The following is a 15,123-nucleotide window of genomic DNA, read 5'->3' on the forward strand; positions in this document are numbered from 1 at the left end:
CCAGAGAATAACGTTTTCAAAAGCATCTAACCACAAGTAAACCTCACTGGAGACTTTAAATCAGGCCTTCATTCAGTTTGACCAAAGCTGGACCAAAGTTCAGTAACTGTTTCATGCCAACAGGTGGAGATGAGAGGCTGTGTGAGTCTACATCGGATATCTTTGGTGGCCCCTGTAGGCGATCCAGTTACAGAGACGTCGTTCCCTATCTCGTCATTCATTAGATCCATCTGTGATATAGCTCAAAGAAGAAAGTAAAAATGTATAGGACAATGATTTCAGTTAGGCTATAATGAGCGGAACATGGATTTGGCCTGTTCATTTTCACAATTGTATAGCACGGGATAAATTGCAGTAATCTATTCGTTTATTAATGCTAGTTTTAGGACAGACAGTGTACTGTGTAGATCAAAAGTGTTCACTGCGAGCAAGAGTGAAACAGAACTTGCGGTCTGTAGCTCGCTGCGCGCTGTCACGAAATCCTTCTCGCTTTGACTGTCAAGTTCTCTTTCCTCATTGAGACAACGTCAAAGGCTGGGCGGCTCAGCCCCTCTACAAGCTTAACGCATCTTTCATGACGCGCCGTTGGTGAATGATTTTCTGCGGGAATTCAAGACGATTGTGATGAAGGATCAAAACTACACCGAAGAAGTAGTCAAAATACTTCAAGAAGCGCCGTCCGCAAGACAGGCTCTTTTGGAAAACTACACAAACCTGTACAATGTGGCGGACTACTGCGAGAAAAACTATCTCGAGGTGAGAACTTCTTTGAACTGTAAAACTGAGCTGCCAAATTTTTGATAAGCGTGGACAGTGACATCTCTGCTATGGAGATGTCAATCTGCCTTGTTTATGAATAGGCCTAACATTCTCCTCTGAAGGTTAATGGAGTATAACAAAATATAAAGTGACAAATTAATAGTGATGTGTGTGAGTGAGGGGAATTCTGTAGTAGGCTACTTCATAAATAGTCTGCACTGCATCTAGCTGTTCTGCAAATAACCCCTAAAGAAGAAATGAAAGAAAACCTCTTTCTGTTTTCAGGAACATGTCATTAAAACCACAGAGGTTCAGAACAAGCTGTCGTCAATGTCTTGATGGCTGGTGATTCCGGCTTCCTCTTAGAGCAGCATGTTTGCCTAACAGTAAATTAATTCACAGACAGTATGCTTCTGTATGTCATCAGATGGGTTTATGAAGGTGAGACTTCCCTCTGGGGTCTGTACCTGACTTTCACTTTGTTGCATCTCATAGATTAGTTGCATGTGCTTGACAGTGCTACTTAAGAGAAATGCAGCAGTCTCCTATGCAGAAGAGGAAGTGTCGATGGTTGCACGATACGGAGCAAAACACCAGAGGTTTGACACAACTGTGAGCGTTATCTCTGCTGGTGCAAAACTGAGAGACAGGCAACACCTGTTTTTTTTGGAGGTGAAAATAATTGTGTTCACATCATGCTAAAGTGGTGTGTGTAGTCACATGATTTATTCACAGATGTCCCCAGCCCCCTGAGTGTCCTCTGCAGATCTGTAATTGAATTGGTGACAGTGATGCATACCTTTGTCGTTCTGGTTCTCCGCAGGCAGGAGATGAATCCCAGAAAGCTCTGGAGGAGACCAAGGCCTTCACGACCCAGTCCCTGGCCAGCGTGGCCTATCAGATCAGCAACATGGCCAGCAGTGTCCTGAAGCTCCTGGAAGCCCAGACCTCCCAGCTGTGCCAGATGGAGTCCTCGGTCAATCTCATCGGACAGGTAATGGCAAAGACTGTGTCGCGATTCAGGTATATAGTATAAGTATATAAGTATATATACTCTTTTGATCCCGTGAGGGGAAATTTAGTCTCTGCATTTATCCCAATCCGTGATGTAGTGAAACACACTCAGCACACAGTGTACACACAGTGAGGTGAAGCACACACTAATCCCCGCGCAGTGAGCTGCCTGCATCAACAGCGGCGCTCAGGGAGCAGTGAGGGGTTAGGTGCCTTGCACTTCAGCTGTTCCTGGTCGGTGTTCGAACCGGCAACCCTCCCACTTGATTACTCCTCTGTGTCAACCAGCCACTACAAATCCCATCAGTGTTGCGTTCGCCATCAGCTCGATTGTCAGTGCTTGCACAAAGGATTTAGTAACACCTGATACTGCGCTTTGGAATCTGTGGGGTCCTGTTTCCATTAAAAAAACAAACAAACAAACAAAACAAAAAAAAACAGACATTAAAGCAGACAGACTGCATGGTCCAAATAGACACCAGGGTTCAAGGTCAAGGGTTTTTAAATGTGAAAGATTTACTAGAGAGGATACAGAAGAGCTAAATAAGTATCAAAAATGTAACTACATGATATGTGAAGTTGGTTAATAACAATAACAACAGCAACAACAATAACACATTGCATATAGCGCTTTTTTAAGGCACCCAAAGCACTTTACATTTAATGAGGGACCTTACTAACCACCTCCAATGTGTATGACCCACCTGGGTGATGCCATTATGCGGTGCAGTGCCAACTAAACTACTTCTTAACCCTTAAAGGTGTAGGTTTTTGAACGTTCTAAGTTCCGCAACAATTGAAGGTTCTAAAATTCTATGTTGAATTCAATGAACCCAGATATTCTTTAGAACGTTCATTTCTCAACATTCCCGTCACACCAGTGTGACGGTATTCCTTTAAGGGTTAAGATACAATATAAGATTATGGGTAGAGCAAATGTTCCATCAGGATTTTAGTATTCTTAAAAGCTGAATAGTGCTTACTCAGATATAGATGTAGCTATAGACGTCAATTTTAAATATGACAGTTAACTTATGTGGTAAGTAATTCCTCATCTGTAATTATTCCTAAGGACCGGTAAGAAGGTGAAGCTTGTCATTATCACTGTGTATTCTGTGCACTCATCACTAATGTACATTCACTGGACAAGGACACATTCAGATAAATGCAATAAAAGGCATGGGACAGATAAAGCTCTTAAAGAAATACTTTTAACTATCCTTTCAGATTAACATCATTGAAGGCTTACATGCATTTTATTGATCTACAACAGGAAATACTTAATGCAACTATGTAAGGTTCTAAATATGCAATGAAAGACTGAGCCATTTAATAAGTTCTAAACTTTGGAAGTGACTGCTTTAAACAGTAGAGTTGTTAGTAAAGGTCAGTAAGTGTTGAACTTCTGTTTCCCACGAGGTTGCATCCGCCATCTCTTGTGGTTTTATTTTTTTCTACTTGAGATAAGTTGAGAAAAAAACTTAGATTTCACAATGCAGCCAACCATGACCGTTCCTGCTGACAGCATTCATAAGCAGCGAGGCAGTTTGTTTCCCTGAGTTTATTTTTTTTTGTGTGATACACCCACCAAATGTCCTTGTTTGCCCACTTAATTCAGAGGGGGGGTTGTGGGAAAAGCCATTACAGCCACCAGTCTCAGCCATCCCCAGTTCCATACCACCCACAGCTTATCCGTACGCTCCCCTTCTCCCCTCCCCCTCTGCTCGGCTCTGTTCCCCCACTCCCCTCCTCCTCTCCCCTGGGTCTCTGTGTGATGGAAGCCTCCAGTGTCTGCCTCCCAGCCCAGTGCTTGATTCCCGCACCCACTTTTGGGCCCTCGCCCTCAGGAGAATAGCCTATAGCCAACCACTCCTCCTCCTCCTCCTCCTCCTCCTCCTCCTCCTCCTCCTCCCCCTCCCCTCCTCCTCCTCCTCCTCCTCCTCCTCCTCCTCTTCCTCCTCCTCTCCTCTTCCTCCTCCTCCTCCTCCTCCCCTCCCTCCTCCTCCTCCTCCTCCCTCCTCCTCCTCCTCCTCCTCCTCTTCCTCCTCCTCCTCCTCCTCTCCTCTCCACTCCCACCGTCCGTTGTCCCCAAAGCCCTGGCAGGGGCCGCGGGCATTCCAGCTCTCTCTCCGTGCCCAGCCTCACCAACCAGGTCACCTGAGGCACGCTTTGGGGACGGAGGGAGCCCTGGAGGGCCCGGCTCGGCTCGGAGGCCCTCGTATGAATGACGCCCACTGTTCTTCCGCGAGGGAGCTGAAGCACTCGCCGTGATTGATGTCGCCCATTGTCTAGTGTCGCACCCAGGAAGGGGTGCGCTACAAAAGGGGCACCAAATAAAAAAAGGGGTCCCTGCTTTAGCAGCCCCAGTATACTATGCAGAGGTTGGCGTTTTGAGGAAATGGCTGATCCGGTCATTGGCGTGGCCTTGGTTACTTGATGTCTGGCTATAAATTAGCCTGGTGTATTATGGGAAAAATAGCAAGCAAGACGCATCATTGGTACTCTAATTCCTAAAAGTTTAAAAAAGCACTAGGAATGTCCCTCATCCATGAAATGATGCATTTATTTGTGCATTTATTTGTGGATTAAAAAAGACACATAGAAGTGAGTGGGGTTTTGACACCGTCCACACAGCCGTGTAGGATTTCAAAGTAAAGGAGTGCATTCTTGAAAAACTTTTTTGAAATGTCGGCTTTGTCTTTTCCCCCCGCAGACAGTGGACATGCACAGAGAGAAAGTGGCTCGCAGGGAGATTGGCGTTTTCACGGCAGCAAAGAGGGTGCCTCGCAGCCACAAGGTCATCCCCCCGGCAACAGGCAAAGAGCCCAAAACCAAGTACACCCGCACGCCCATCTCCTATGCCAGTCTAGACTCACTCGGGCATGGAATGAAGGTGAGAAACCCTTCTGCTGCGTTTCTTTTGGCTATACTTCAGGATGTTTGAAAGAGACGATTAGGCTATGTGTAGGTGTAATGTATGGTGAAAAAAATAATAATTGTGCTTTATTTAGTCATGACATAGTCAAATGAAGGATACTACTAATTTCATGTATTGTGTGTTGTGTCATTCATTTTAAAAGAGATCCATGCAAAATTGGTCCCTTGATATTGTGCCTATGCAGCGTTAGCAGACTCAATTTTATTAGTCTCTCTGACTACCACATCCGCTCACTGAAGGGATTCTGACCTCAATTAGTAATCAAACACACACACACACACACACACACACACACACACACACACACACACAGAGCAGCACAATGAGCTGACAGTCTGCCACAGCGTGGGAAAAAACAGCGAGAGGCACTAATTAGTGCTGCCGGGGCTAAGCCGTCTCATTGATGCCCTTACAAGTCCTCTTCTCCTTTACGGAGAGCACACACACACACACACACACACACACACACACACGCACACGCACACACACACACAAACTCTCTTTCTCGTCCACACAAAAACACACAACAAGACAAACAAGAAGCCCTACAAGTATGCATGCAAAATTAAACATACAGACTGGCATACAAAAACATTCTATCAGAGGGGTTCTTTTTTTTGGCGATTTCTTATTCTCACTGAAGTTCATGAAAGGTCCTTGCATACCTTACCTACATTTGATATTTTCATTGTAGGCCTGCTGTGACAGAGTTTGGATATTGCCACCATGCAGCCACCAACCAAGTGCTGTTAAAATGCGAACATGGCTGGTAGATTTCTGACACACAGTGATGACTTACTGTTGATTGGCTGTTGAATTTGACCATTTATTTGTCAGCAGCTAGATGATTCACAGTTTGGATATTGGCACCATGCAGCCGTCAGCCAAGTACTGCTTAAATGTGAATGTGGCTGGTACATTTCTGATGCACAACAATGACTTACTATTGAGAGGCTGTGAATTCGACCACTTATTTGTCAGCGACTGGCAGATGTTTACAATCTAAAAAGCCTATTAACCATCCTGTCCACAAGAGATCTGGTCCCTCTGTAATGCCCAGAGCCAGCTCCTCATCTCACTGGCCTCATCCAGCTCCTGTGTGACTGGCGTCAGCAGCCCAGAGCCCTGCAGCTCATCTGTGCTTCTCCTCCTCTCTCTCACAGGACTCCGGGAACCAGGTGGCCCGAACAGCCACCATGACACGCAAGCCCGGTGGCACGCTTGGGTAGGTGCCCTCTCATCCAGAGCTGGTAGTATAGCGAACACAGACAAGCCGACAAGGCAATGCTGAACTGACAAAAACTGATGCTAATGCTGACTACTATCTTCATGGACTCTACATTTGGTTAACCACTATTAGCTCTATGAAAGTTACCTAATACCTAGGCATTGCTGTATTTATCAGAGTTTCATACATACTTTTATAACACCGTATCTATGAACAACACTCACACTTTCTTATGAATCGTGAAGTAGGCCACAACTGTGTTACAGGGAGGATGATTGGTTTGAAAGTGTAGGATGCTGTGAAGTTGCATTTCCTGTTTTTTTTTCACTCTGAAGGGTTCTCAGACAGGAAGTTAATTTTGCCTCACCTCTCTTGCTGACTTCCTTTGTCTGTAATTGTCACAAACCTTGCCATACCAAGAGACAGTTCACGTTGCTCTAACTGTTCACATTTACGTTTCTCTAACCTATGTTTTGGCATGTGGAAAGTTCATATGTTCAAAACTGATCAAAATGTTGAGAGAGCATAGTAAGTGCTGGTATAATTGGGACTAGTTGATCTCATTAATAGCTGTAAACAGACTTTGGGGAGTACTTCAAAAGGAATTCAGGTGTGTGGGTGTGGGTAAGTACTGTACAAGAGAGAGAGAGAGAGAGAAAGAGAGAGAGCATAATAATGTGTGTGTGTGGGTGCGTGCTCACATGCCAAAACAAGAGAAATAATAGTAAAATGCATAATAATATGTGTGTGTGTGTGCGTGCGTGTGTGTGTGTGTACGTACGTGCATGTGCCAAAACAGGAGAAATAGTCGGCCGCTTGAACCTGTCCAGTGCCCGGTTGCCCCGACGATGTCCCGTGGCGCATCACTCACATCTCTTAGTGACCGCTCCACTGGGTAAGACTCTCACATGTGTGTGCTGTGAAGCCATGGCTTGGAAATATTGACTAAACATGTTGGGTTGTATGCATGGACTTGTCTGGCAGCATGAAAGGCTGTTGCTCACTATATTGAGTTTTGTGTGGTATTTCACTGGCTTTTGTTTTTATTTGTAATGATTTCAGTCTAGATACTATCCACACTATCAATACAGATGCCATCTGATGTAATGTGTGTGTATAGGTTACTTCTCTTGAAAGTTACTGCAATAGATCTCTACTCTGCCTCTAGGATTCATCTGAGGCATGAAAACGGCTTGTTTAAATGCTACTGTAGATTTTGTGTGATTTCCAGTCGATGTACCCAACTGTCCACTCTCCGTCCTCCAGATCTAGTTTTGGCAAGGCCGTGGCCCCACCGGTGGTGCCCAGCTTGCCCGCCGAACCTGACATCACCAGTACGCTACTGGAGGACGACTCTCTGCTACCGCCGCCACTGATGGACGAGGACGGTGGTAGCGGCGGCGGCACGGCCGAGGTCCAGGACTTCATCCCGCCCCCTCCTCCGCTGCCCCCCGCTGCAGACTCTGCGGAAGTGGCCGCTCCGCCTCCCCCCCCTCCGCCACCACCACCCCCTGTGGAGGCTTCGCTGCCCCCGCCTCCACCCGCCCCACCTCTGGAGACAGGTAGGCCTACATCGACATCTTCTGCCATAACACTGCACAAACAACAACAACAACAATCCATTCCATTTAGGCAGAGCATTATTATTATTATTATTATTATTATTATTATTATTAACAACAACCCATTACATTTATGTAGCTCTTTATCGGGAACCTCACTAATCCACCACCAATGTATAGCACCCATCTGGATGTCGTGGTTCAAAACTCGCAGTGCATTCCGTCAGCAGGCCATTTAAGGGACACAGTCTTATTGTTATCATTTGGGAAGTCCTGTTAACATTCATCTTATCACTAAAAGCCATTTTCAGAGGTTTACTATCTCTTTTAAAGTCGTAGCTGTCATAGGGCCCTAAGTTAGGTGATGGGCAAAGTGCAAAGTCTTAAAGTCTAACGTACACTATTATAATAACGAGACAAAATCTCTTTGCTATATTAATACCATGAGCAAGAATACTAGGCACAAACACTGATGGGTCAGCATGCTCCCACACACACATACAGTTCATACATAGGGTGACCAGACGTCCCAGAGAATTCGGGACAGTCCCGAAATCCAAGCAGTTGTCCCGAATCCCAAATCCTGCCCTTATTGTCCCGAAAATTATGCTAGAGCAGAATTTGGAGCAGTTATTGTCTGATAGAACATTAAAAACTGTTCTTGGTGGTTGAGTCATCCTGCAGCCTGCTCCCGTCGGCTGCTCATTGGCTGCAGCAGTCCCTATTGTATCTTTAAAAAAATAAGCTCATTTTCATCCATTGTTGACACGAAGCTACAACAACACAATCATTGTGATTTCTTAATTGCTGACAGTTTAGTTTATAAATAATAATAAAAAAAAATATTGCCATAGAGTAGTAGGCCTATTAGTGTTACAAGTATTACCGGTATGTAAATCCTGATTTACACATACTGTTAAAGCGCAGTCATTGTGTTTGTTTTTTCATAATGACATTTGAGTTCATAATTGTAATTATTAAGACAGACAGTGGAATTTCTGAACAATAGAATAATTGGTGCAGAGTTATCATATGCGTGTCATGCCAACCATAGTCACGTGACCCCCCCCCCCCCCCCCTTTGTTTTCCCGAATTTCACCGATTCTCATCTGGTCACCCTATGCACAAGACACTTTGCTCATTGACTGACTTTGCACTTTGCCCCTCATTTGATTTAGGGCCCATTGCACTAATTGCCATTAATGTTATTTTTATGAATAACCCTCCTGCTTAACGGACTTCATGCGGACAGCCACGTTTTAAACTATTCCTCATTCCTCATTCCTATTCATGGCATTCCGATGTTGCATCATGAGCAGTTGTCAAATTCCACCCCTCTGTTCAGACGCAGGCACAGGCACGAGACTTTGAGGATTGTGGTGGCGCTTGTACTTAAGTTAACTGTGGCTGGAAGTTCCTACGCCCAAATACAGGAAACGAGAACACTCAGCCTCCTGTTAGAAACGCAAGATGCTTTAATCACGGAAATTAGTCATCAAAATAAAGCACTCTGGCACAAAACATAACTGTCATGCTCTCACATCTCAGGTTGCAAAAAAAAAATAATCTGCCATACTGTTATTCGTGTAGTATGATGATGTTAAGTTAGACAGAATTAAATGGAAAAGGGTTTTACAAACCATTAAAGAACTGACTGGTACATAGTATATCATGCTAAAAACTTGACGATGAGTTTGGGTGTGAATGATTATATACAGGCTTGAAGATCTCTGTTTTAGGTTGCATGTTGCATGTTGCTCTTGCATGGTGAATAAAAAGTCTTCTTTCCTGTGTGCCAGTGGCAGAGGAGAACGGCTTCCCCCCTCCCATTCTCATGGATGATGCCCTCCCTCCCCCAATCAGTGATTGCTCTGACCTTCCTCCTCCCCCTATCCCACCATTGGACGAGATTGAAGGTAGCCAGCTGTCCCTGGAGCCCGGTCCCTCCTACACAAGCTGGGTCCACTCCTGGGTCTTGTTAAATTACCTGCTTGTTGACTTGTGATTTGCTATGTGCAATTTATTTATTTTCTCGACAAAATGTGTAATCAGGTTTGTCAGTGTCTCACCTCCTTACAGGTTTGGCAGTCTGTGTTTCTGTGCTTTTGTAAGCTGCCGCAAGCTGCTGCATGATGCAACACAAAAAAGCATTAACGTTGCAACAGAAACTGTTTGCATAGGTGACACAAACATGGAAAATCATCACTATATGTGAAGAGCTTTGTGGTGGTGAACCTGAGGTTTAAGAACCTATTATGGTACCCCCACTGTGTAACTCACTGTCTACACCTCATATGGAGTTACTGTACATTTACATTCAATTTACATGTACTCATGCAGCACACTCTCTTATTAAAAGTGTCTTACAAAATGAGGAATAATGTTGAAGCTAGAATGCAAAGTGCAGTGGCATGTGAAACTGTGACTGTGAAGTGTGTGACTTATTTATGACTTATTTAATTAATGACTATTTCAATTAATCATGAACTTGCACGACTTGCACACAAACTCATTTTGAGTGTCTTTAGGTTAAATGTGTTTATGTTGAACCATAAACTTTGCTCTACATGCACGGTCTGCTCATGCCTCTGCTGGTCAGCCAGTCAGTTTGACTTTTGACCTTTTGAGGTCTCTCTCTGTCTCTGTCTCTGTCTCTGTGTCTCTTCCTGTCTGTGGCTTAGCTCCTCGCACGAGGCGTTCTCGCGTTCGCCGCCACCCCCCAAGTGCACGTTCACTCTCACTGAGGGTGCGCATGGGCCCCAGCACACGCTCCCTCTACACGCGCTCGCTCTTCCTGCCCGGTGTCCAATCACGTAAGACCAGTGGCCCCCACATGGGACCAGGATTTAGACTAGCGCACTCATTAGAGGGATTTAGACTAACATATTTTCATAGAGGGATTTAAACTAACATTCTCATCAGAGTGATTTAGACTAATGCACTCATAGAGGGATTTAGACTAACATACTCATCAGATGGATTTAGACTAACATACTCATCAGAGGGATTTAGACTAGCATACTCATCAGAGGGATTTAGACTAATGTACGCATCAGAGGGATTTAGACTAACGTACTGTAGTCTAGGAGTATATTGTATGGTAAATAGAGAAGAACTATGCATATGATTCATATTGAATACAGTTTTACGTGTACTTTTCCCCAATACAGTAATAATTTGATGCTTATTTCCTTAAGTGTAGCCTATTGTGTAAAATAATGTAGGAGTGAAGTTACAGTGTGTCAGATATGTCAGTAATAAAGTGAATTGGCTTATAGCGGATAGTCTGGATATGTAGGTGTCCTAATGCATAATGCTTGTGTTGTTTTGTGGTAATGCTGCTGCTTTACACTGTGCTTGTTTGTGCCTCTGGGTCAGTCATGATCCCACCTCCTCCCTCATACCCTCCCCCGTCCGCACCGCCCGCCTCGCTGAGCCCTCTGACCAAGCTTCCTGCCCGCCTGGAGCACCTGGGTGAGTCCTGCCCACTCGCCCGCCTGTCCCTGACGGCTGCCCCAGGGCATCTGTAGCTAGCGGCAACGCAGGTGTGAACATTTGGCAAGCTGATGCCGCCTGGGCCACTGGTGGTTGGGGTCTACGTGCCTGAGAGGCCGCCGGGGAAAAAAAGCTTTTACTGCAATTTCTGTGCAGAGATCAAGTTTATCTGTCATGGAGTTTGGAAATAAATATAGGCTACAAAGCGTCCTGTTGTTATAATACGGTTGCATATTTTCAGCTGCTGACGAGATTTGGTGTGTGGTGCGACATCAGCACTGCTAAGGAAACGTGCAACTTCATCCCCGCTATCGGTTTGGATGAAATGATCCAAATGCAGAACTGAGTTGCAGTGTGTCGTGCAGTAATGGTGACCACATTAAAGTAGCCTACAATCCAATCTATAACATAATTAGTGCATGATGAATGTGTGTAGTTACGCAATAATTGTATGCATCGATTCATTCTGCTAATTAAAAACTAGCCAGCTGAGTCCAGTGAGATGCGTGCGGTAGCAGTGTGATAGGCCTATAGATGTGGGCTTTGATGAGTTTGGCACGAGTGTTTCAGCTATGGTGAAGGAACATGGACATTCATCAGGCCTCTACAGCTAGTTTATAAATCATCAGGATGGAGGATATCTGTAGTAAATGCTCAACTGATTCTGATGGGCGACATTTAAACTTGGGTTTAGAGCACAACAGAGTGAGTCACAGCTCTTCCATGTGTCTTTGATTACATGTGAATGCATGTACATATACTGTGATGTATGAATTAGCAACATGATCCACGCGTGTAGAAGGGGAAACGTCTCCATGTCACGACTACACACATGATGACATGCTATGGCTTTTGTGTTCAGAGCTTGCGTGTTCAGTTCTGGGGTGAGGGTGTTAATGGGTGCTCTCCGTGTACGGTAGATCTGGAGATTCCTGCACCACCACCGCCACCTCTTGACTGCTTTGATGGCTTTGATGACATGCCACCTCTTCCGCCCCCCGTGGACTACGACACAGCTGTCCCAGCTAATTACCTCGAGAAAGGTAGGACCTCTTCCTCTGCCATGTCTATGGTGCATGGACCACACCCAAAAGCCACATTGTTTGGATGTGTGTATTCACCCATGCATTAATGTGCGTGTGTGTGTGTGTGCGTGCGTGCGTGCTTGCGTGCGTGCACTTGCATGCTCTTTTCTGGAACATGACATCATTTGTTTAGTTGTTTATATGATAAACTTAAATGGCCCCACTCTGTGCTATTGATATGTTTAATAGGACTGAATCAGTATCTCTCTAATGTCTGTCCTGACCTGAATACAAATACATCAGGGTAAAAACCTGATGAAATTCAGTCCTCTTCCTACAAATGATGCACTCTGGTGCCCCCTGCTGGCCAATGGTTAATGGGAGTCTCTGTCACTGGCTAATAATCACACTGCTGTTCCTTGACTTGCACAGTGGTGGCGCTGTACAGCTACGAGGCAGGCAACGCTGGCGACTTGGCCTTCAAGGAGGGAGATATCATCTATGTCGTGAGCAAAAACGAGGATGGCTGGTGTGAAGGAGTGTTGAACGGAGTGCAGGGATACTTCCCTGGGAATTATGTGCAGCCGGCTACATAACTAGGGCAGAGCGTCTGCCTATGAATACACACAACATGGCAATAATCTTCTGTAAATCACAGGAAATTACAAATGTGATTAGGTGTTAAGCTTAAAAGCTCAGTAAGTAATTATTGAAACATTTTCTTTGGCAGAAAGTTTCACTGTAAGTGTGTGTCTGTATGTCTGTCTGTCTGTATGTATGTATGTATGTATGTATGTATGTATGTATGTAATGTATGTACTGTATGTATGTATGGTGTGTGCTGGGGCAAGAGGTTTAGACCAAAGTTTGTGGAGTTTGATGACTTGAATGCCACAAGAGTTAAAGACACATCACTATAAGTGAAATGAAAACCTTGTCCATCTCATGTTTAAAAGCACACTGGTCAATCTCTAGCACACATTGTTAATACCCATAACTTAAAAATCCTGATTTAACTTTTTATTTTGTTTGAACTTTTCATCAGGGCATCAGTCAGGCAGAGGTTAGAAACAGGCACACTCACAACACACATACAAAAACATGATAGTCAAACTGTCAGAATACCCAAGAAAGGATAACAACTATATCTTTGCTGTAGCAAACCTCTCCACTTCCTAGCATTTAGACTGTCCTAGCTGTCACAGCCATTGAGAGAAGTGCTGTATGTATGCTGCCCATGTTGTGTTTGTCTTCATCCTGAGACTAAGGACAAGTCCTGAGACATTAGTGATGGGTTGTAATTACAAAGTTAGTGCCAGATCATTTAACACAATCCCTATAAATTCCCTTTTGCCTTCTACAGAACAAGCTAGGGCAGTTTTACAATTACGGTACACACAGCAGCTGGGCAGTCTGCTCAGTCTTTCTCAACAGGTCAATTTCACAGCCATGGCTTAAAGTATAGACTGCTACAGGGGATTTTTCCTTGCTGGTTTCTCAGGAGTCAGCAGGAGTTCATTTGTAGTCAAACTAATTTTCTCGGTGTGACGCAAACTAAAATAAATTAATATATATTTTGTAAAGATAAATTAATTTTGTAAATATAGTTTTCAAGAAATCTGTGCAAGTTGGCAATTTCCACAGGCATATTGTACGCACATGTAAGACGTTAACTTACATTAACGTTAACAACATCACTTGTGCTTAACAATTGTTTGCAGATGTCTTTCTGCATTTAAAAAAAAGAAGAAGAAAAAATGTTATGATGTTTAATTGAAGGAAAATAAAGGGCTTAATTCTATGTAAAAAGTCTGTTTCATTTACATTAATTTAATTGACAGTTTATGTGAACAGATGAAAAACCTACACACACAACAGCTGCTGATGAGAACAGCAACAGACACCGTCCTGAGCAACACTTACAGGTTATGAAAGGTCATTAGAATTGTGTTCTGGGTGTGTGTGTCAGCTGTGAGTGTGAGCTGTTCGTCATGACATGGGAGGTGTGGCCATAGGTGTGGCAAGAACCAAAAACGGCCATCTTTGCCCATATAAGTAGATCCGGGTGTTAATTGAAGCTAACTACATTGCTGCCGTTACAGGCTCTCTGTGGTTACCGGCCCACAGGTCAAAGGCAAAGGTCAAAAATCTGACCAGTTTCTGGAGAATTTCACCGATTAGACTACATTTTCACTTCTGTATTCAGTGTCCCCTCGAATATTACCACAGCTTACTTATCTATGTGTTGGCAAACTGCAGTGTTCAAAGAAGTAATTATTATTTTAAACTGTTGTCTAAATTGCTGTGTCTCTTGCTACATAGTCTCACACAAATACTTGCTGTCAATCCAGTGTAATTAGCCCATTTCACAAGGTGGGGCCGCTGTGTAAATCAACTTCCTGTGGAACAGCACTGTCCCATAGACAGCAAAAGAAAAGTCCACAGGAAAGACAAAAGCAGGAAGACGTTTTACCCTGCCAATTAAGGCATCATTAACATCAATGAGGCCGGACACCTGGACACTGTGAAATAGGCTTATTGTGTGGAATAAGGAAGGCAGAGAGGATATTCCTGCTGTATGCCACACAGTGTTTCCCACAGAATTTAATTCCATTTGTGGTGGTTGGTTTGCAGAATTAACTTGAATACAACAGTTTTTAACAAGTTAGCACAAGTTAGTGTGGTTATGATGCTAACCAGATTTAAGCACAATTTAGTACAACCTGGAAAATCATTGGGTGGTGGTCAATGTTGATATTGTGGTGGGCCGCCACAAATAAGTCACAAATCAATTTGAGGGCAGCCGTGGCCTACTGGTTAGCACTTCGGACCTGTAACCGGAGGGTTGCCGGTTTGAACCCCGACCAGTAGGAAGCGGCTGAAGCGCCCTTGAGCAAGGCACCTAACCCCCCACTGCTCCACGAGCGCTGCTGTTGATGCAGGCAGTTCACTGCGCCGGGATTAGTGTGTGCTTAACCTCACTGTGTGTACACTGTGTGCTGTTTGTGTTTCACTAATTCACGGATTGGGATAAATGTAGAGACCAAACTTCCCTCACGGGATCAAAAGAGTATATATACTATACTATGTCAATGTATGGGA

At 44.3% G+C, this 15,123-nt stretch overlaps 1 protein-coding gene across 2 annotated transcripts; it reads left to right on the plus strand.

Moving 5' to 3' along the window:
* The first annotated feature begins 226 nt into the window (after nucleotides 1-226).
* abi3a (ABI family, member 3a) lies at nucleotides 227-13,807 on the plus strand. Of its 2 annotated transcripts, XM_048246977.1 has the most exons (11): nucleotides 227-756; nucleotides 1,583-1,753; nucleotides 4,487-4,666; nucleotides 5,875-5,936; nucleotides 6,739-6,834; nucleotides 7,206-7,501; nucleotides 9,301-9,417; nucleotides 10,183-10,314; nucleotides 10,880-10,975; nucleotides 11,917-12,039; nucleotides 12,454-13,807. In XM_048246977.1, the coding sequence occupies exons 1-11, from the start codon at nucleotides 625-627 to the stop codon at nucleotides 12,615-12,617; spliced, it is 1,569 nt and encodes a 522-aa protein (XP_048102934.1). In that variant the 5' UTR covers nucleotides 227-624; the 3' UTR covers nucleotides 12,618-13,807. The 2 variants fall into 2 exon arrangements, with proteins under 2 accessions (XP_048102934.1, XP_048102935.1); XM_048246978.1 differs by lacking the exons at nucleotides 10,183-10,314; nucleotides 10,880-10,975.
* The last annotated feature ends 1,316 nt before the right edge of the window (nucleotides 13,808-15,123 follow it).

Source organism: Alosa alosa, chromosome 6 (assembly GCF_017589495.1).
Source record: "Alosa alosa isolate M-15738 ecotype Scorff River chromosome 6, AALO_Geno_1.1, whole genome shotgun sequence".
NCBI lineage: Eukaryota > Metazoa > Chordata > Actinopteri > Clupeiformes > Clupeidae > Alosa > Alosa alosa.

Bases quoted from the DNA above. Each gene is read 5' to 3' on its own strand.
- abi3a (XM_048246977.1), top strand. From the start codon at position 625: ATGAAGGATCAAAACTACACCGAAGAAGTAGTCAAAATACTTCAAGAA. The intron at 757-1,582 runs GTGAGAACTTCT...GGTTCTCCGCAG, and splicing joins GCGAGAAAAACTATCTCGAG to GCAGGAGATGAATCCCAGAA. The intron at 9,418-10,182 runs GTAGCCAGCTGT...TCTGTGGCTTAG, and splicing joins ACCATTGGACGAGATTGAAG to CTCCTCGCACGAGGCGTTCT.